The sequence below is a fragment of the Sinohyriopsis cumingii genome, chromosome 7, assembly GCF_028554795.1.
Source record: "Sinohyriopsis cumingii isolate HCF-2022 chromosome 7, ASM2855479v2, whole genome shotgun sequence".
NCBI classification, from domain to species: domain Eukaryota; kingdom Metazoa; phylum Mollusca; class Bivalvia; order Unionida; family Unionidae; genus Sinohyriopsis; species Sinohyriopsis cumingii.
The window spans coordinates 66,271,434-66,295,691 of NC_142967.1; the positions used below are offsets into that span (position 1 = coordinate 66,271,434).

The 24,258-nt window shown below is 35.5% G+C and overlaps 1 protein-coding gene across 2 annotated transcripts in view; it reads right to left on the reverse strand.

Moving 5' to 3' along the window:
- Positions 1-24,258, reverse strand: part of LOC149795435 (drebrin-like protein) — an 88,411-nt gene that overhangs the window by 34,076 nt on the left and 30,077 nt on the right. The window contains exons 6-7 of one of the 2 annotated variants that reach the window (XM_089965223.1): positions 22,734-22,811; positions 5,754-5,840 (exon numbers count right to left, since the gene is read on the reverse strand). In XM_089965223.1, coding sequence (XP_089821349.1) covers positions 5,754-5,840; positions 22,734-22,811 — 165 coding nt within the window. The remainder of the gene's footprint in view (positions 1-5,753; positions 5,841-22,733; positions 22,812-24,258) is intronic. The other variant, XM_089965224.1, reaches the window with a different exon arrangement.

Sequence of the window (24,258 nt, forward strand, 5' to 3'; positions counted from 1 at the left end):
TATTAAGTACATGTATCCCTCTGTAAGACAGCTTATCAGTGTATGTGTTAAGTACATGTATCCATCTATAAGACTGCAAATCAGTGTAGGTCTTAAGTACATGTATCCCTTTGTAAGACTGCAAATCCGTGTATGTGAATGTGTTAAGAACATGTATCCCTCTGTAAGACTACAGATCAGCACATGTGTTCAGTACATGTATCCCTTTGTAAGATTGCAAATCATGAATCCCTTTGTAAGACTGCAAATCAGTGTATGTGAATGTATTAAGTACATGTATCCATCTGTAAGACAGCTTATCAGTGTATGTGTTAAGTACATGTATCCTTCTATAAGACTGCAAATCAGTGTAGGTCTTAAGCACATGTATCCCTTTGTAAGACTGCAAATCAGTGTATGTGAATGTGTGAAGTACATGTATCCCTCTATAAGACTGCACATCAGTGTATGTGTTAAGTATACATATCCCTTTGTAAGACTGCAAATCAGTGTACATGACTGTATTAAGTACATGTATCCCTCTGTAAGACTGCAAATTAGTGTACGTGACTGTATTAAGTACATGTATCCCTTTGTAAGACTGCAAATTAGTGTACGTGACTGTATTAAGTACATGTATCCCTTTGTAAGACTGCAAATCAGTGTAGGTGTTATGTACATGTATCCCTTTGTAAGACTACAGATCGGCACATGTGTTCAGTACATGTATCCCTTTGTAAGATTGCAAATCATGTATCCCTTTCTAAGAATGTAAATCAGTGTATGTGAATGTATTAAGTACATGTATCCATCTGTAAGACTGCAAATCAGTGTATGTGAATGTGTGAAGTACATGTATCCATCTATAAGACTGCAAATCAGTGTAGGTCTTAAGTACATGTATCCCTTTGTAAGACTGCAAATCCGTGTATGTGAATGTGTTAAGAACATGTATCCCTCTGTAAGACTACAGATCAGCACATGTGTTCAGTACATGTATCCCTTTGTAAGATTGCAAATCATGTATCCCTTTGTAAGACTGCAAATCAGTGTATGTGAATGTATTAAGTACATGTATCCATCTGTAAGACAGCTTATTAGTGTATGTGTTAAGTACATGTATCCTTCTATAAGACTGCAAATCAGTGTAGGTCTTAAGCACATGTATCCCTTTGTAAGACTGCAAATCAGTGTATGTGAATGTGTGAAGTACATGTATCCCTCTATAAGACTGCACATCAGTGTATGTGTTAAGCATACATATCCCTTTGTAAGACTGCAAATCAGTGTACATGACTGTATTAAGTACATGTATCCCTCTGTAAGACTGCAAATTAGTGTACGTGACTGTATTAAGTACATGTATCCCTTTGTAAGACTGCAAATTAGTGTACGTGACTGTATTAAGTACATGTATCCCTTTGTAAGACTGCAAATCAGTGTAGGTGTTATGTACATGTATCCCTTTGTAAGACTACAGATCGGCACATGTGTTCAGTACATGTATCCCTTTGTAAGATTGCAAATCATGTATCCCTTTCTAAGAATGTAAATCAGTGTATGTGAATGTATTAAGTACATGTATCCATCTGTAAGACTGCAAATCAGTGTATGTGTGAAGTATATGTATCCCTCTGTAAGACTGCAAATCAGTTGTGTTAAATACGTATCCCTTTGTAAGACTGCAAATCATTGTATGTGTTAAGTACATGTATCCCTTTGTAAGACCGCAAATCAGTGTATGTTAATGTGTTATGTGCATGTATCCCTTTTCAAGACTGATAATCATTATGATTTTCAAGAACTGAACTTTACATAATTCCTTAAGTCCATTCAATATTTTCTTGTTTGTTGAGTACATGTTATATTTATTGGCCCTCTCTGATAAACGTCTTGCTGTGCACTGTCATCCTATTCAAAGTTTCCCTACCTATTATATCAACAGTGTAGCGAGTAAATTGCAGGCTTAATTGTCAACATTTCCTGTCTGTATCAACAGGCTATCTAATGTCAGAATGATGTCCTTCACACTATCGTCTATAGTGTAAGTTTACTCATCCCACTTCTGTTAGTTTTTAAATTACAACTGATACAACAATTAACATGGACATAACATAATCATCTACTACTCTGTAGTGACGATTTAACATCAAATAACATCATGTATATAAATAATATGGTGTCAGTTTGTTCCCCAAAAACATCATGTATATAAGGTGGTGTCAGTTTGTTCCCAAACAGCATTATGTATATAATGTGGTGTCAGTTTGTTCCCAAATAACATCATGTATATAATGTGGTGTCAGTTTGTTCCCAAATAACATCATGTATATAATGTGGTGTCAGTTTGTTCCCAAATAACATCATGTATATAATATGGTGTCAGTTTGTTCCCCAAAAACATCATGTATATAATGTGGTGTCAGTTTGTTCCCAAATAACATCATGTATATAATATGGTGTCAGTTCGTTCCCAAATAACATCATGTATATAATATGGTGTCAGTTCATTCCCAAATAACATCATGTATATAATATGGTATCAGTTTGTTCCCAAATAATATCATGTATATAATATGGTGTCAGCTTGTTCCCCAAAAACATCATATATATAATATGGCGTCAGTTTGTTCCCAAATAATATCATGTATATAATATGGTGTCAGTTTGTTCCCAAACAACATCATGTATATAATATGGTGTCAGTTCGTTCCCAAAAACATCATGTATATAATATGGTGTCAGTTTGTTCCCAAATAATATCATGTATATAATATGGTGTCAGTTTGTTCCCAAAGAACATCATGTATACAATATGGTGTCAGTTTGTTCCCAAACAACATCATGTATATAATATGGTGTCAGTTTGTTAGTAATCAGATCAAGATATTTCTTCCAGGTAGTGACAGACACAAATCAGTGACCATGACAGACACAAATTAGTGACAGTGACAGACACAAATCAGTGACCATGACAGACATAAATCTGTGACAGTGACACAAATCTATGACAGTGACAGACACAAATCAGTGACAGACACAAATCAAACAAAATAGTGTCAGGCTACAATCCCAGAGTTATTGATCCCTAATATATTGCAGTATACCATGATAAGTATCATGGTATGTCCAGAAATATCATCTCAGTACCAAATATTTCATGGTATACATCTCTAATAAACATAGTATATTACATAGCAAAGAAATAAGTCAGTAAAAAGCACACTGTTTAAATAAGACATACTGAACTAAAATATATGGGTGGTAGCTACGTCATGCATCAAGCAGATTAGGGAAAGAAAAGAAAAGAAAAGTTCAAAACAAACAAGTATTCTAGGGCTCTCCCAAGAGATACTGAAATACATGCCTCAGCTCTTGTAAGCTTTATATACGAAAGCTATTTAAGGGGAAGCAAACACAATAACATTTCCATATACTTAAAATATCTATCAAGGAATTATACCACACTGCACATCTGCTGGTAAGTGACTTCCAGTCAAACCAACAATTCAATTATGTAAATAATCTGACCGATTCTGCAACATATTATGCTCTTTAAATGCTTGTTTCTTAATCATAACCACAGTGAAGTAGTCTGTATACATATGAAGCTGTAATAGAAGATTATCATCAGTAAATGAATATTTAATTCTGCTCTATCAGATGAAATTCCAAAAACATTATAACCGAAAACCCAGTTGTATCTGTATTGTCTCCAACACAGGCATGTGCAACTTCCTCAAGAGTATGAGCTGGGGTGTGATTTTTATAATGCAAATATAACTAGACAAAGCCAGGATGCTGGCTGGATTAGGCCAACAGGCTGTAGGTTTCATATGCCTGCTCAAAAATATACTAATGTTTCTGAAATTTTTTACAAGGACAAAATGTAATTTGCTCAGAATACTCAATATTTCAGTGAACTTCAGTCTGAACTTTCCTAAAACTGTTTTAGAGTCTTGAAGTTCAGTTAATTCTAGCTTGCACAACAGTAACATAAATCCTTGTTTTAACTAATATGATCTAAAGTCTATATTTTTTTAAGTCAACAGCAAGCATATTCATGATTATTGCTGAAATTGAAATTTTTATAGAATTACATCAAATGCAGTTGACATTCTGTGAATCATTTATGGTCCCTGGGAATCCGATGTACTGTTTAAAATCTAAGATTATGCGGAGAAAGCAACCAGTAAATACCATATATACTCACTTATAAGATGAGTCCAACTGCAAAGTGCACAAACCCAGATCTGCCATCGCATAATGCACCAGCAGATATGGGTCTATAACATTTGTTATGAGTAATCAGTTGAACAAACAACACAAACACAGATAGACAGGTGATTTTGATATGACAGAGTAGGATCTTTGTTGTTTGCAGTTTGATTCAACTTATAAGTGAGTATATGCTAATACTATTTGCTATTTTAAATTACTGTAAGGTAAAAATGAAAAACCATTTCAGTCTCAAACTCATGATTATTTTTCTTGTATCATGATAAATCCAGAGAACTGACCACTCTGACACTGATATATTAATATAAGAACTAAAATCATTGCATAATGTAATGCATGTACAAAAATCTGCACAAACCCACAAAGCTACCTAATAACTACATGTTAAATAGAAAAACACAGCAAAGGACAAGAAAAATCTGAAAGACAGCTGAACCTGTTTATAACAATGTGCTTTTGTGACCAGATAAGTTTCTTGCAATAATAATAGAATTTGGAATGAAAATATACCATATATACACACCTACAAGTCATATTGCACAAAACAGATCCTTATCCGATCTAGCATAATGCGCCTGCAGATCAGGGTCTATCTTCTTTGTTCTACTGATTAGCCTCAACAAACTGGACTGACCCAGATCTGCCGGCACATTATGTCAATGCAGTTTTGCAGTTGGACTTGTCTTATAAGAAAGTATATACAGTATATATTGATAAATCAACATTTGTATTCAATTTTCTTTTGGTTATCTAGATGGGGACATTATTTTCAATAGTTTTTTGGAGTACTTAAGTTTGTGGATGTGCTTTGGATGTCTTTCTTCTTATTGGTGGATAACATTTTATTAAGTTTTGAAATCAATGTCAAAAAAGTTCCACAGGAGTAACATTAAGGCACATTATATGTCTGCTATGTGCTTAATAATCAAAAAAATCAATAGGTTCAACTTTATCCTCTTCTTTATCCCAGATGCAAACCATTAGGTTCAAGTCTGTGATGTAGTGTTACTGTGCAGAAACTATTTTTCTTTCAGTCAGTGACTTGCCTTTTCATCCCAAAATCAACAGGCTTCTTCCGTACCCTATGTACAAGTTTTCCACAAAGTTTGACTCATGTATTTAATTAAGAACTCGTGTTTTTGTGCAGAAACCATTTTTTTCCTCCCAAAATTGTCAGTTCTTCATTTACTCTAGTGAAAGCCATCCACAAAGTTTGGTAACTGTAACTGTAGATGACAGAAAACTCATGTTATTGTGCAGAAACAAATTTGGTTCATTATGGATGGACAACATCCTAACATAATATGCCCCACCACAGGGGAGGCATATAAAAATCGGCACACCACAAATGACAGTGAATTTATTGTTAATCATTCAGTCTTAGGTACATACTTTTATCTGAATAATAAATTTCATTAAATCTGACTTTGTTACAACAGGTTCCACTGTGTGGGTTAATAGAAAAAGAAAAAACACAAAACAGCACAAAGTACACTCAACATCACCCCACAAGCAACAACCATGCTTGCAGCTACCTCACGCTCTTTTCTTTCTTTTTCTAATTGTTCTTTCTGTCGTTCAGACTGCAGACGCAATTCCTCTTGTCTCCTCTTTTCTTCTTTCTGGAAGTTCAGTTGCTTGAAATCTTAATTCTGAATTACTTCTTTAATACATTTGTAGACTGAAATCAATGACTTTTTCGATCATAATGAGACAGCCTAATTGTTGTCACTGCTTGACCAAAGACTTATGAAGTCTGACCCGTTATTTATAAAATATTCTGAACAAAAACTCAAGCTCAAGTTCCAAGTCCAAAAACTCAAGACAGGTAATAAATTTAAGCAGAATATATCTAGAATTACAGAGCTTTTCAAACTGTACTTAACTCGGGTCCTTCTACTTGACTACCAAATTCTGATTATGTATTTGTTCTCTAAGTGTTATATCTGATGCTGAAGTTCTGAGCTTGACTCTGAATTACTGGCTGAAATATTTTTGAAAATGTGGGGTCTGAATTCATAAATCCTAAAAGCTTTATTTTGAACTTGAAATTAAAAACCAATCAAGAAATGATGTTGCAGATTAAAGTTACTTGTGATTTTAAGCACAAATCTGAAATTCAAGAGTTCTAATGGTCAAATTGTCATTTGTTTTGAGTCTCACCTTGACCACTGTTGTGTGCCTTTAATCAAGGCCATTACCTTTCTTGCTCTAGTCATACTAGTTATAAATGGGCACCATTTTCAGCTGAAGGTCATGGAGTAGAACTCCATTTAAAGAGGGTCATGCAATCTCATTAAAACGGAGATAAAATCTGGTTTTAACTACAAATAATCTCAGAACAACACTTGATCTTTTTCATGTCTATAAACCATACAAAGGAAATAAACACATACCAATTACCTCCCCTGCACTCCTGCTAGCTTGTGTTTGTTTAAGGCAACACTGAGGATTCTCACATTTGTGGAGCTTTGAAGTCATGTGAACTGGTAAGAATTCTCAGAGAAATATAATTTACTAAAATATTTGCTTTCTAATTCAAATACATTTCCTGATCAAATTAACTTTAAGAGAATAGGTATGAGGAGCTGGAGCATTCATCCTTCACCAGCAGCCTCCTTTGAATGTCTGAATTCCCAATAAGAGGGACAAACTATTCTGCAAAATATGGTAGTAGCACAGTGGAAAAATGTGTGATCCATGACCTGAACACTCAGATAAAGAATGACTTACCTTTACTGAGTGAAACATCTGGCTGAATCCAGCAAAAGCACTTAACAAACATCCATGAGAAGGTTGAGTTGACCTCTATTCACATATCTGATTGCTTTATCTCAGAAATAAAAGTTTCAGAAGGTTGACTATGCATTGTAACTTGGATTGAAACACAGCATTCAAATGCAGGACTTGCTGAGATTGCTCTAATTTCCTGAGCAGAAATTTGCAGGGGGCATATCTGGTTCTCACATAATTCACAACACAGAGCCTATTACCCACTTCAGCCAAGAGGCCAGGTCTTGATGGCTACACAGAGCCTATTACCCACTTCAGCCAAGAGGCCAGGTCTTGATGGCTACACAGAGCCTATTACCCACTTCAGCCAAGAGGCCAGGTCTTGATGGCTACACAGAGCCTATTACCCACTTCAGCCAAGAGGCCAGGTCTTGATGGCTACACAGAGCTTATTACCCACTTCAGCCAAGAGGCCAAGTCTTGATGGCAACACAGAGCCTATTACCCACTTCAGCCAAGAGGCCAGGTCTTGATGGCTACACAGAGCCCATTACCCACTTCAGCCAAGAGGCCAGGTCTTGATGGCTACACAGAGCCTATTACCCACTTCAGCCAAGAGGCCAGGTCTTGATGGCTACACAGAGCCTATTACCCACTTCAGCCAAGAGGCCAGGTCTTGATGGCTACACAGAGCCTATTACCCCCTTCAGCCAAGAGGCCAGGTCTTGATGGCTACACAGAGCCTATTACCCACTTCAGCCAAGAGGCCAGGTCTTGATGGCTACACAGAGCCTATTACCCACTTCAGCCAAGAGGCCAGGTCTTGATGGCTACACAGAGCCTATTACCCACTTCAGCAAACAGGCCAAGTCTTGATGGCAACACAGAGCCTATTACCCACTTCAGCCAAGAGGCCAGGTCTTGATGGCTACACAGAGCCCATTACCCACTTCAGCCAAGAGGCCAGGTCTTGATGGCTACACAGAGCCTATTACCCACTTCAGCCAAGAGGCCAGGTCTTGATGGCTACACAGAGCCTATTACCCACTTCAGCCAAGAGGCCAGGTCTTGATGGCTACACAGAGCCTATTACCCACTTCAGCCAAGAGGCCAGGTCTTGATGGCTACACAGAGCCTATTACCCACTTCAGCCAAGAGGCCAGGTCTTGATGGCTACACAGAGCTTATTACCCACTTCAGCCAACAGGCCAAGTCTTGATGGCAACACAGAGCCTATTACCCACTTCAGCCAAGAGGCCAGGTCTTGATGGCTACACAGAGCCCATTACCCACTTCAGCCAAGAGGCCAGGTCTTGATGGCTACACAGAGCCTATTACCCACTTCAGCCAAGAGGCCAGGTCTTGATGGCTACACAGAGCCTATTACCCACTTCAGCCAAGAGGCCAGGTCTTGATGGCTACACAGAGCTTATTACCCACTTCAGCCAAGAGGCCAAGTCTTGATGGCTACACAGAGCCTATTACCCACTTCAGCCAAGAGGCCAGGTCTTGATGGCTACACAGAGCCTATCACCCATTTCAGCCAACAGGCCAGGTCTTGATGGCTACACAGAGCTTATTACCCACTTCAGCCAAGAGGCCAAGTCTTGATGGCTACACAGAGCCTATTACCCACTTCAGCCAAGAGGCCAGGTCTTGATGGCTACACAGAGCCTATCACCCATTTCAGCCAACAGGCCAGGTCTTGATGGCTACACAGAGCTTATTACCCACTTCAGCCAAGAGGCCAGGTCTTGATGGCTACACAGAGCCTATTATCCACTTCAGCCAACAGGCCAGGTCTTGATGGCTACATCATCTTTTCCCACCTTAACGTGCCGAAAAAGACATTTTCAGGAACCATGGGTCTTTTCTCTGCATTTAAAAAACATTATGAGAGCATAGACTCAGTCTTGCTTAGCTGCCTCTTTCAACATGTGACAGTGGAGTGTGCTTGGATAATGATCTTTTGTTTGCCTACAGACTGGTTTTTAACTATGAAACCTGGCTGCATGATTAAAACCACACACCATACTATCTGAACAGGTTCACTATAAAGGCATGCAATTCACTTACCCTGCACACTAAGGGTAGTGCCACCATAAAGCATGTCTTGCAAGACAGCTGCTTCAAAGAGGCCCTGGTTATGGGTTTCATCTTGTGAGTGGAGCCAAGTCAAAACTCATGGAAAGTTTCATTCTGGAAACAGGGTGAGTGATTTAGGCCTATTCAAGTGGAAACAGGGTGAGTGTTTGGGCCTATTCAGGTCACAGTTGGCCAACAAGTCTAAAAGATCCTTACTGTGACCTATATTCACTCTACCTTGATGCCTGAATGTGTTAAAAATCATGGAGTGACATCCCTTGACAGTAACCAAAACCAACCTTTTCTCCTTTAAAAGCCAGAGAAGAAAAGTTAGTCACCTGAGAAACCAAGGTATCCAAGTGATGTTGATATCTTTGTACCAGACCCTAAACACCTTTCTCTCCAAATATCTCCTGATAAAATAAAGGCCTGAAGAAGAAGCCTGTCCATACAGGGACGAAACACCTGCAAGTGGGTTTGTCCAGGCAGACTAACTTTTACAGGATCTTCCTGGGGGATATCTATCATTATTTTTAGCTGATATTCACCCATGACTTGTTCCAATGCCCCAAATCCCATTCCAAATGACTGACAGAGCATGCAAAAGATTTTGGGTGCAGGACAAGAGAGATAATGGTGGGCAGTTTGTGCATCTACCTCATCACAAAGAGACCTATCACTGAATGCCCCCAGAGTTCACAAACTCATTGATTGTGCAAAGTCGGAACCCTTCTTGACAGAATCTGCCAACACATTCAGTCTGACTGGGATGTATATGATCTGGACTCTTGCACCAGAAACACACAAGTCAGGTGATCAGGTTCCCCTCTCTCCCCCAGTCTGAGGAGGTAAGTGACCAATACAGAATTGTCAGACATAACAAGAATCACTTTCCCAACATTTATTCATGCTACAAATGAAAAGCAGTTATTTACAACCTTAACTTCAAAAAGATCTATGAACAGCTTCTTCCAGTTGTTGCCTACTGTGGTACAATAGATAAGTCACTGCCTGGACAAAGTGTCATTTTTACAAGATCATGATGTATGGTTAAGGTTTCTCCAATGAAATTCCTGTTGAGAACAAATGCTTGTCCTGCCACTGATGCAGGAACTATTTTAAATTAGCCAAGATTTGCTGATCTAGACAACTGGAAAAAGGGAGCTACTAAGCGGCCAATTACATCTGCATAGGATGCACATTAATGCCAACAAAGTGCTGCATTTAGTAAAATGAGGAGTTGCAGAAACTCCTTCATTGAAACCAACTTCCTGTTTGAGAAATTCAGATGGACAGCATCTTGGGATAGGATCATGTCCTGTGTTTCTAAAGGATGTTATCGATGAGGATAACCTAAAGAAGGAGACAATGCAGTTTATTATTTCTGTAAATGTTCATGGGCCGAGATTTAGTCCAAAAAGAAGATAATGAAATTGGCAAATTGCTTCTCTGAATGTACATTGAAGGAATATGTGTGAAGATGGATGGCTCAGCATTAATGTATGCATTGGTCTGACCAAGCCTCATCAAGAACTCATCCCTTTTAACGGAAAAGTATGCTAATCTCAATGTTTCTATCTTGAATTTGGTACTTGTAGAAATTTGTTTGGCTGGCTGAGGTCTATCCTCAGTCTGCTATTAGTTTGTGGTACAAGGAAAAGCCTTTAATATCTCTTTACCATCCATTTGGAGAGTAAAACCTCAATTTCCTCCATTAAAATCTTCATTTTGTTGGAATGTACATCTTAGTATTGGAATATGAGAAAGGAGGGAGATGGATAAACAAAACAAAATCCACAACCCCTCAAATACAACTTGGATCACCCAAGTAGTTGTTTGGAAACAGTTCATCCAGGCAGTACTGGTACCAAATGGTACTCCTCATAGTCAGTTATGTTATTGAATCATTGGTGATTCTTTTGAGTCTTGGTGATAGAGACACTTTGTTTTCTTTCTCCCTTATTAACCTGCATCCTAGGCTGAAATGTTTGCTGCTATTACTAGCCTTGTTGATTGCTGCTGTTGAGAGTGGTACTGTTCTTGATCCCTCTGTCTCCAAACAAGTCTCCTTTGTGGCAGAGATTGATGGGATATAAAGGTGATGAATGACCCCGAACAAAAGCATTGAGATGATGAGCAATGATAACAAAGCCTAACAAGGCTATGGACTCCCATACATGACTGTTCTCTGCTTTTTGGTTATGTCAAAAATTGCCACCAATGATATCACCATATTCTGCACTAGTTTTGAGCTTTCCTAAAATACTTTGCACTTGACTATTTTCAACAGTGTGTTTGATGTATGTACTGTCACAATATTCTTGTCAACACTCAGAACATTAGTGCTGTACATATCTGAGTGTGTGGTATCAGTGTGTTATATGATACTGGTAACAGGCTCTCTGAAACGAAGGTTCATGAATTCACCTAGTTATAGATTTTGTCTGAAAGACTGCTGGAAATTTCAGCAATTTTTGTAAAGTGTAGAAGACGACAAAATGCCAGACTTCTTCCACATCTTCTGCATCAACCAAAGCACTCCCTTTATAGCTGTAGCTTGCAGATGGATGTAGGCATACTGAGGGCATTAAGATTTCTTCCACTACAGATCTAAAACTTATTTCCAGCCTCTTCATGGTGGGATGAGAATAAATCATCAGATTAGGGTCTTCCCCACTGGAGAGGTGGGTGGGTTTTGTCCTCATCTACAAACATTTCCACATCTGCATACAACATGCCAAGTGGCATGGAAGTAACCACACCTTCACAGCAGGACACTACATCCTTATCAGTTAATCCAGTAATGTTGGGCTTCTATTTGTACTGGAGGTCGGGCAACTGATTATGTCTATTAAACCTGTCCAGGAAAACTTTATGGAAAACACATAGAATGTTTGGAAGGCAGGCAGGAAGGAAGGTTCAGCATTCATCTAGAAGGTCAAATGGTCTGCAGTTATCCTGATCCCCATAATGTTCTGCATACCATAGAATGGAAGGAAGGTAGGCAGCACATTCCAGTTAGAAAACTTATTTCCTATCACCAGGTTGGAAGGAAGGCACAGTTTAAAAGATTAAACAAGCACCATCTAGCAAGGCTGGAAGGTATGTAGCTGGCAAGAGTTTCTTCCCTTTATCTATATGATATATATATATATATATATATATATATATATATATATATATATATATATACATGAAAAATGAAAGATCAAATGCTTGTCTTTCTGAAATCACTGGAATCAAGAGGCAGTAGTGTTTATATCCTAACATTAATGTCATCTATTTTACCTGGAAAATTGATAAGTTTTAAAATTATGTATCTAGAAAGACACTGTGCCATTGGTCAGGATATGAAGCATATGTATGATTGAAGGTTTCTGAATTATTATTATTATGCCTGAAAAAATCAACATCAATCTCATCTGAAAGCATGTCCAAAATAAAAGTGAAAACTGTTAACTCCAGCTAATCCAAACCAATTCTAAACAACAACAAAAAACAAATTATTGCAATGGACTATATAGAGAAAAGGCCATTTTCTACTGCCATTTTTATGGGGAGAAAGATACTTATAAATTTCATGACTATTTGTCTCACTGTATTATTCAATATACAAAACACACTCTTCTGCATTAAATATGCTTATAAAATTATTTTCATACCAAAACATGACCACTGAACAAGGGCTGGTGTGAGAAATTTTTCACAAAATGCTCCGTATGAGCAACTTGAAACTCGAAGATCTGAGTGCAGGCTTGGAGGCTCCAAGAAGCAACTTCCACTGATGAGTATTTCTTATGACAATTTTTTCCCTTCATATTAACTTAGTGGAGCACAGTTGCACTGATTAATGAAAACTACCAAAAAAATTAATTCAACTGTCTAGATAGCACTGTAATATTTTACCCACTGCACAGTAGCTACCTATGTATTGCTTCCTACAGTGCGTTATATTGTTTCTTCCACTGTTATACTACAAATTCCAGGAAAGCAGCAGATCAGATATTTCAAAAGCAATGTTATTCATCATTTCATTCCTTCTTTATTATTTCTAAACTGCCTTAGGCATACAATTTTTTGACAAGGTGCTAACAGGTTATTTAGAACCAAAAGTAAACAAAGACTGAGAAGAGTAAACATTACCTGGAACTTCATTTTTATGTTTCCAATTTTTTGCAAAAGTATGCTGTAAATAATATTGTACGTATATCTATTATTTCTTTTATATAAAAAATAAAAGTATTAATGTTTTTGTTTATTTCTATTACAATAATTAACCTTTTAATTAATATGTGTACTGTACTCACTACCATATTGCATTTCCATACATATAATCTACAAATGAAGCTGTCGTTTTTCAGATGGAGAGAAAAGTTACAACCTATTGTACATTTCATTTAATTTTATTAACATGGTCTTTGTACACATTGTAACAATATTAATTCTTTTAAACTAGACCATAACTTGAGCAAACAACAAAGGATCATCAGTAAAAATCCACTTGGAAGAACTGTGTTATCTAAATGATACATTATATGGGCTGGTGATTGTTGGCATTCATACCTCAGAATGGTAGAGCGTTGATATACCATACTGATGCACCGGGCTTGAATCCAACCATCAACAACTGTTTTTCTTTTCTTCCTTTTGAATTTAATGTCACTACTGATATCCAGAGTTGTCCATTTACAGGTTTGAAACAAGTTTTATTAACTACTCAGTTTTCACAATCAACAGAAAATAATGCACAATATTGCAAATAAAACTGTATGAATTAATTTATACGGACATCAACAATTTGCAAAGCGTCTTATTTTTATGTCCTGAAAAGTAACATTTTTATGGGTATGGTATTTATCTAAAAGGAAATTATAGGAGAGTGACCAAATATCTTTGCATCAGATAATGATTGTAGTGGAACCTGCGTTGTGAAGAGATTATTTTTAAATAATTATATAGTATAATTTTTATACATGTTTATTTATATTCAATTTTTAAGACTGAATTTATATCACATTTTTCCTGTGCACATGTCCACATCAAGAAAACCCAGTTTCAGACTAACATAAATTTCAACTTGCTTACTAAATCAAAATTTGTTCTAACTATTACTGAAATTTTTTATTCAAAGGACAACATACTTGAATATATTACTGCTACCAATAATAATAATAATAAATAATAACAGCAGGAGTAAAAATATTAAAAGAAAGGCCACCTATTTTTTGGGGGGAAAACAAATGGGGGGGGAATCTTATTTACCATAAAACATATAAAGCATAAAATGTATTCAGACCAAAGTGACTTTGAAGTACAAAATGTTGGCATCTGTTATATGGCATAATGGATGATGCAATAATTTATTATATAAAACAATTAGTATGATAATTAATACATAATAAGCCAAGTTGTTTCTTTTTAAAAACTGTTCATAAGATCTGTTTCAGGTTTTATCCCTTGAAGAACTGACCGGGTGGAAGTCACAGTTTTTGAGTATCATTACAGACTAAATATGACTGTCAAAGTGAATACTTGCAAAAATATGAAAAGTAACCATAAATAAATGTTATATAAGACTTCATGTCAGATATCACAGTTTGGTGAATGGTATACAATCAAAATATTCAATTTATTTCTTAAACAAACTGAAACACCTAAAGCATTTCAATTTTCCTGCTGCTTCAGAGGCTAGAAGAACAATACTTACAAGAGTGCCACAAAAAGAGGACTTATTGCAAAGGCTGTAACATAAGATGTTTGTTCCAGTTGCCATAGAAAATATTACAGAACAATGCAAGTCCCAAGTCCATCCAGTTGCCATAGAAAATATTACAGAACAATGCAAGTCCCAAGTCCATCCAGCTGTCATAGAAAATATTACAGAACAATGCAAGTCCTGAGTCCATCTAGTTATGAACCTGATCCAGATTTCATGCTACAAAACACTTCAAATGCTGCCATAAAAAGCCCACAATCAATTCAGCTTAAAAATTCCATCAACACCAAGATCTCACAGACATTGTGTTGTATGTAAAATACCACATGGGCAACAAAATCATCTTGTTAATGTCCCAATCTGTGCCATTACCCAGTCTTTTGGAGAGTGTGGTATCATTTATAAATTCACGTCGTTGATGTTGCAAATTCCATTTGGAAAGCTCCTACTTCACTAATGAAGCCCTGCAGTCTATCAATGCAACAAAAGAGTTTAAACAATTTTCAAGAACAAATATTGTCGCACTTTAGATATTGTCTCACTTTTACAAAATGTGCATGAGCTAATTAGACCAAAATCATATCTTAACTTTGATGTTCCTTCTTCCTTATCTGATGATAACTATTTTCACCTCACTGACTTGAAAAGGAATCAATTTTTTTAACGCACTGTGTAATACACCTGAATTACAAATCTATGGTCACAAACTAAGTAACAGAAAGAAGCAAAACCAACAAGATTTGTAAAACTTAACAATTTAATTATCAATGTTATAAAATGAAAATTAAACAGGAACTTACGGTATTATGAATTTAATCCAAACTAATCCTGAAAAAAGTTCCATTAAAGTCTAAAAGAATAAAATGTTCCATTTAAATTTCAGATCCAAGAATGAACTGGTCCGCCAACATTTCAGACATATCAAAATGGCGGCATCCTGAACTACTTGGAACAATTCACAAGTGTTGCATAAAATTATTATAATGCAATAATCATTGTCTATTTTCACTGAATATTCTAAAGGAACATCTTTCCTCCTAAATAATATTTAAATATGGAATAAAATATATCTGCAGACTTGACGCTACAACAAGAACAGAAGAAATACAAATAAGAAAACTGCCCAGTCTTAGCCCTTATGTACAGTGAAATAGGCTAAAACACACATTATCACTACTACCTATGCACCCAATTGCAAATTTCCAAAATCAAAGAACTCGCATGATTTAAGCCATCCGATGGGAATCAACTGAATTTATCAAAGATACCACCTGACCATCCTATCCAATGGAAAAAAACAACAACTTGTAAACATATTTACTAATAATTTTATTTTTAGTAACTGTCAAACTGTACGTAAACATCTATTTATAGATCCTATGCAGCTTTATGTTTGTAACATCTTAAAATAAACGCTATGCACACATGCAAAATCCAGCTATAGATCATCACTACAATTTAGTCATTACAAAAACTACAGACATATGTAAGATCTCCACTGACATGCCTCTGCGATTTTCTTACAAAGCTGTGGGTAGGACTTCCAAACACCATGTAATCCACAATTTTCCATCTAACAACATCACAAATGCAACACACATTTCAAACAATGCAGGAGTCACTTATGGTCTACTTTGTTGGGCAACACCTGGGTTTTCAAACATCACACATGATGAGTTCTCATATGTGCACACCACCCCAACTGCAAGGGAAATATTTACTCCTGGACGCAACAAGGCAGTCCTTGTTATCTCTCTTTTACGTTTTTATTTTAGAAAGGGGGTTCTGTGACTCTATGGATTTCTTACAGGAACAGGGATTTAAATCTGAAATGCCAGTTTTTCTTCAAACAGGAAAAAGGCACCATTCAACAGAAGATGCCAATACTTCTAGACTGCTGACAGAAGTATGATGAGCAGAGTGTTAATGTGATAATGAACCAGTGGACGTTTTTTGACAAAGTACTGTCATATATACTTGTTCCTCATATTGGGGACTTCCTTCAAATTGCTTATGCATTATTATATAAATTTTAACAACCAATGGTCAACATGGATCCACAATTGCTGAAAGTGCAAGAAGGATGATTTAAAAGTCTAAGGAACCAAATAGGGTTCAAATCCAAGTTCAAGAAAACAATTCGATGAATAATAATCTTGTTACAACAAACATTAAATATAGCTTGGCATTTGCATTAATGTGCAGACAAATAATTTTTTTATTTTGACAAGAGTCAATCTCAAGGGTTATGTAAGTTGAGGTACTGACAATAATTATCTTCAAATGACTGACACAATATTGTGTGTGCATATGCATGTATGCGTGTATACCATGAAATTATAAGGATAGAAATGACAAACACAGATAGAACACTTGTCCTGTATAGTGAAGGTAACAAACCAATATATTCAGTGAAGAAGTGAACTAAAAGGACCCTGTTAATGCCTCAATTAAAATCATATCATTGAACAATATTAAACAATGTTTCAATTAGGAACAGTTTTCATTTTAAGATAGAGTAGCTTTTTTTGTTGATGTAATTTCACACCATTTTCCATTGACATATAAGTATCTTTTTGTTGATGTAATTTCACACCATTTTGCACTGACATATAAGTATCTTTTTTGTTGATGTAATTTCATACCATTTTCCACTGACATATAAGTATCTTTTTTTGCTGATGTAATTTCACACCATTTTCCATTGACATATAAGTATCTTTTTGTTGATGTAATTTCACACCATTTTCCATTGACATAAGTTTCTTTTTGTTGATGTAATTTCACACCATTTTCCATTGACATATAAGTATCTTTTTGTTGATGTAATTTCACACCATTTTCCATTGACATATAAGTATCTTTTTGTTGATGTAATTTCACACCATTTTCCATTGACATATAAGTATCTTTTTGTTGATGCAATTTCACACCATTTTCCACTGACATATAAGTATCTTTTTGTTGATGTAATTTCACACCATTTTCCATTGACATATAAGTATCTTTTTGTTGATGTAATTTCACACCATTTTCCATTGACATATAAGTATCTTTTTGTTGATGCAATTTCACACCATTTTCCACTGACATATAAGTATCTTTTTGTTGATGTAATTTCACACCATTTTCCATTGACATATAAGTATCTTTTTGTTGATGTAATTTCACACCATTTTCCATTGACATATAAGTATCTTTTTGTTGATGTAATTTCACACCATTTTCCATTGACATATAAGTATCTTTTTGTTGATGCAATTTCACACCATTTTCCACTGACATATAAGTATCTTTTTGTTGATGTAATTTCACACCATTTTCCATTGACATATAAGTATCTTTTTGTTGATGCAATTTCACACCATTTTCCACTGACATATAAGTATCTTTTTGTTGATGTAATTTCACACCATTTTCCATTGACATATAAGTATCTTTTTGTTGATGTAATTTCACACCATTTTCCATTGACATATAAGTATCTTTTTGTTGGTGTAATTTCATACCATTTTCCACTGACATATAAGTATCTTTCTTTGCTGATGTAATTTCACACCATTTTTCATTGACATATAAGTTAGATATTCTTTTTTTTACTACAAAAGACTATTTTGGAAATTTTTATAACTAAACCTTATTCACTGAGCTCTATACCCCCTGCCAAATAATAAAACTGCATATTACAATTTTGAATCGAGTGATAAGTTCATAATAAATCAGTATCTATGAGAAGTAAATGGAAAATAGAACTACTTTTCATGTACTGGGTATTTTCTATAAAAAAATTTAACACCCCATAATCATGGCAACTGGCACTCAAAAATGATGTTACAAATAAATGTTAACCATCTCATACATACAGTATACATCATATAAAGATACTTGGAGAGGGAGCAGGATGAAAATGGCCCTTATTCAATATAGTCCTTTAACTATAATCAAGTAACTTTTTCCCAACTCAATGACCATATCAAATATATTTTCTGATCCAAAGTAAGTATTTATTATTTTCTAAAGGAGGAGCAAGGAATAAATCATATAAAAACTACTAACACTTTGGTAGAAAGTATGTGTTTTTAACATGCTATATATCACAGATTAGAACGATTATATTAGAAAAATAAATTCTTTAAGTCTTTTGATGATGGAATATGAAAACAACTCAAGCAAGATGGCAGATGAAAATTTACGTGGAATGCAAAGTTATATTTAGAAAAGACATATAGTCCAAAACTCATATGATCATTAAAATATCTTGGAATTGATTTCTAGTTCTGATATTTGGATGGATCAAAAGCTGACTATGATCCAGACTCATGCAAAGGTTCATGTGGAGCAAAACTTCACTCTGAACCACCAGATTTCATATGTTTTACTGCCTAGGATGAAGAGAAAGTCACTCTCTTCTTAGATGAACCAAGGAATGAGATTTTGCATTTACTTGCAATGTGATGATATGTGACTAATTCCACTGTTTCGGAGACCTGTATGGATGACAAAGATAACGTGGCTTTATTTGCCACTGATTTACAATTAGACTAATTAACTGATCTAAACAGGAATTTGTAAAACTGCTTACAATGGAATAGATATCTTGTCAAATGTGAACAATTCAAATATGAATATTGATATATGAAAAGACAATTTGCCATGGATCATAGCATGCCACGTTGTCCTCATCACAAGAATATCAGTTTTAGTTATTGATGACCTGTCATATTCATGTGGCATCATCTAACTGGATAAGTATGATTTCTTGAATCTTTAATTACAATGTGGATTTCAAAAAATGTTCTGAAATAAAATTAATGAAATGACATTAGCTTGAATTGTCAAAATGTTTGGCTAACACGGCGGATAGGGATTTTTTTCCAGCTCATCCGAATATCACTGAAAAAAACCTAAAGTCTTCCAAATATTGGGAAAGTGAAAATACAAAGAAATGGACCTGACACACACATGCTAAGATGGCTGGTCATGGTTACCATTCTCAATGTAAATATTTATCCTACAAGTCAACTTTCAAGAAAAAATACAATAGAGCAATCAGAATATCATGATTCCTGCAGTAGCCCAGTTGGCAGAATGCTGAACTTATAATCCAAGGATCATGGGTTTGATACCCACATGGACCAGCCCTTGATGTTTCCTAGGGAAGGGCACTTAGCTCCCACTTCGCTTTCACTGATGTGTTGGCTATATCATTGGAACTGGAACCATGTGTCTTTCCCAAGAAAACAGAGAGGTTCCCATTATGGCCAATATCAAACTTGCAACCCTTGTATTATGATTCCAATGTTCTACAAACAAAGCTACCTTGAATGGCATATATATAACGTATCCAGTGAGTTGAATGATGCCACAATGTAGTAAGAGTACCATAAATGAACATTATATGCCCACCCTATATTTAAGGCCCCCAAAAATATGTGCTTCCTATTGAACCAGTTTTAAAATTTGGGTAGGTAGGTGGGTTTTGTTTTAGTTTATTATAACATTATATATATTATAATGAGTAGTTGTACTAAGCATTTCAAGTACTGGACAAAGCTGTGTCATTTAGATGCACAATCAATTTTAGAGACATTTTTTTTCAATTGTTTTTCAAATTTTATATTTTTTACCCTGAGGAGAAAAAAGTGCTAGGGTTGAATCAAGGAACTCATTCTGGAATACAAGTTATTTTGTAAAATCCATCTTTCTTTTAGCCATAATGACCCTGAACTTGGACCCCAAAATCAATTGGCCTCTTCCATAGACTTAAGCACAAGCCCTCCACAAACTTTAATCATGGTGCATGATCTAAAGTTATTATGCACAAGACAGGGTTTTCTGTCAGTAACAGGAACCTTGAACTTTGGCCTTTTGACCTATATTAGATAGGCTTCAAAAATGCAATAGATGTTATTATGCATCAACCATTTTTCTTCTCTGTCCCAATGGCTTTAACCTTGGACCTTTTCCCAAAAACTGACAGACTTCTTTCTCACCCAATCTGCAGATTGTCCATAAAGTATTGTCCAGGTATGTGATCTAGAACTAATCTTATTGTGCAGAAACCATTTTTCCTCTTTCTGTAACAGTGACCTTGACTTTTTAGCTTTTGACCCCAATACAGATAAAGTTCTTCCTTACCCCAGGTGCAAGCCATCTACAAACTTTGGTAACTGTAGAAGACAGTGAACTTTAGTTATTGTGCATAAACTGTCCTCTTTCTTCAGCCACAATGAATCCAAAATAAACAGGTTTCTATTGTATCTCAACTTCAAAGTTTGATTCATATATGTGATGTAGAATTAATGTCATTGTACGGAAACCATTTTCTTTATTCAGACAGTGACCTTGACCTCTGAACTTAATCAATATGGAATCTTCATTACCCAGGTTTATTACTGTATGTGGTCAACAACATAAGTTATTATGTGGAAGCTATTTTTGTTCTTTCACGTACAGCGACTATAACTTTGAGCTTTTGAGCCTGAAACTAACTGAGTTCTTGCTCACCTCAAGTGCAAGCCATGTACAAAGTTTAGAAACTGTAGAGGAAAGGACAGCTCATGTTATGGTGCAGATACCAAACTGATAACAGACAGACAGATGGACAAAATCCCAACATAATATATTCTGCCTTATGGCAGACATGTACAAAGTTGGATGAGATCATGATGCGCATTCTTATCAACAGTCTCAGCCACTTCATGATGATGCATATGGTCAAAATTTCAATATATATTCATTCTGGCAATCAAATTGGTTGTTGGCGAGGGGGCAACAATTTTCATTTAGGACCAACTAGATATCATAAGAAGTCTTTTGGTGAAAACCCTGTGTTGATATGAACATCATATTCTGGAGGAGTAGTAATAAGTTTTTCAAGATAGAGTATATTGGTAGCAATATCAGATGCTAGATGGCCATCATTTTCATTCAGGACCAGCTAGACATCATAAAAAATCTTTCAGTTAAAACCCCATGTCAATATGAATTTCCATAAATTTAGAAGCTGAGTCATGAATTTCAATATATATAACAGTGTGGCAATTTCTGAGGTCTGATCAGCACCATTTTTGTTCAGGACCAAGTAGATATCATAATTAGTCTTCTGTTGTAAAAACCATGTTCATATGACCTTCCATCAATGAGGAGCAATAACAAGATTTTCAAGATGGCTTCCATGGTGGCAAATCTGGACATTAATTCTGCACCATTTTCAATTGATACAACTATTTAGGACCAACTATATTTCATCAGAAGTCTTCTGGTGAAAACTCAATGTCCATATGACCTTTCTATTAGATGAAACAGTGACAAGGTTTTCAAGATGGTTACTGTGGTGGCAGATTTATATAGGATCAACTACACATCATAAAAAGTCTCAGTGTAAACCTCATGTTGATATGACTATCCATTCAGAACTAGCAATAACAAAGATTTTAAACACAGCCTCTGTGGAGGTCATATCTGTATGTCTGAGTTGAACTATTTTCATTTGGGACAAACTAGGCATTAAAATTATTCTTCTTGTTAAAAGCCTATGTTGATATAACTTTCCATTCTGGAGTAGTAGTAATAATTTTCAAATTGGCTGCCAAATTGGACAAAAAATCGGCACTATTTTCATTTTGGTCCAACTGGACCTGAAAAGCAGTCTTTTAGTGAATAGTCAATATCCATTCAGTGGAAGTAGTGATAATAAGATTTTCAAGATGGCTGCTGTGGCAGTCTTACTGTATGTCTGAGCAACATAATTTTCATTTACGTCCAACTAAACCTCGTGATGAATGTGTGTGTCAGGTTTCATGGCAATCCATAGTTTAGAAGCAGTAGCAATAATAAGCTTGTGCTTACGTATTCATGGAAATGAATTATGGAAAACAGGCCGTTCCATAAGCTGTACTGGTTTATGACCAGTATGGCTAGAAATTCATCAAAACATCAATTGGAACCCTAATGACTCTGACTGTAGACATGTACAAACCTCTGTCCTGGCCCAAAATTCATCTCTGGATTTGGGGTTTATTTCCCTGTGAGCTTGTGTCTTCTCATACACGGAACCCTGAAAAAGTGTATATGTTTAGCACAATAAAAACGTAATTTTTTAAAAACAGTATACCTTTTCCTTTTTGTTTTACTTTACAACAATTTCACAACTTAGTTGTGTGTATGCTGTATGTGCATTTTGTTACATAAATAAAACAGATGAGGACTTCAACAAAGAATAGCATATACTAATTTGAGGCATCCTTTTTTTTCACAAAAAATTATCATCATTATTAAGATTATTATTTAATACCACAAAACTACTTGTGAAACTAGCTAGCAAGTTTAACAACCTGAGTGGAATCTGATCGATTAGCATATTTCTTTGTGAAAGTAATCTTTGTTCATTGCTGATAAAACCAATGTATCTCATTATTCTAGTATACATCTTAATAGCTCAAGCTGTGTAATTAATCTGGCAACCAAAGAAGTCTGTGTATCAAACAATATACAATTTATCAATGAATCTTACTCAGGACCCTCTTATCTCCTAGCCTTGGACCAAAGGTTGGGCCTTGGCTGTTGGTAGTGTGAGTGATTGCAGAGTTAAATAACAGCTTATAACACTTTTATATAATACAGGTTGTAACGCATAACAGACTAGCTTGAGAAACTAACAAGAAATCTACATCAAAATGTAGTTTAGGAGAGAAAGATTTATAGAAGAGTTCATCTAAAGAAAGTTCATATGAATAAAGTATACAAGTATGAACAGACAAAAACATCAGATATTGCACTGAAGAATTGTGAAGTGCAAAAGTTACATCTACACTGCAAGTCCAATAAGTGTAAACATTTAGAGATATCAAACAATTTCAGAATTTGTCCCAAACACTAAAGTATGGAAAATCGATGGATGGATAACAGAAAATTGGAAGAAGAAAAAAAACATTAACTTTATTTCTCCAGTTTCCCGGCTTGTTGATCTTAAACAAATTTCCTACCAGAAAAAAGAACTGAAGAAACAAACAAAATTTAATGTTGTGAAAAGTCCTTATTTTGTTTGTAGGTAACAGTATTAGATGTCATGCCCTATTACATGCTTACTATTTCCCATAATATTTCTAAGTGCCAACTGGAGAATGACTAGAAAGCATAATTCAATAACAGCTACCATTTCATGCTGCTTGCTAATCATGGTCAGCTTGAAAGTAACAAGCTATATCAGACAAAAGGATATTATTCTGGTAATTATATAGAGCATGCATATCTATCATGTAACCTCATGTTGAGGAGAAATACCAAGGTATTTTCTCTGTGCTTCACTATTAGTAACTGAAGGGAAAGAATTACTAAAAGAATCTTATTCTGACAGACATATTTTAGCATCAAACCAGAAACAAACATATAACATTTTATGCCTTGATTTATGTTTATAAAATGTGTATGCCCCCACTGTACAATGCAAACAAAGAAGTCAAAAACAATGTTTACAAATTTGAAAGATTGCAATATGTAGTTGA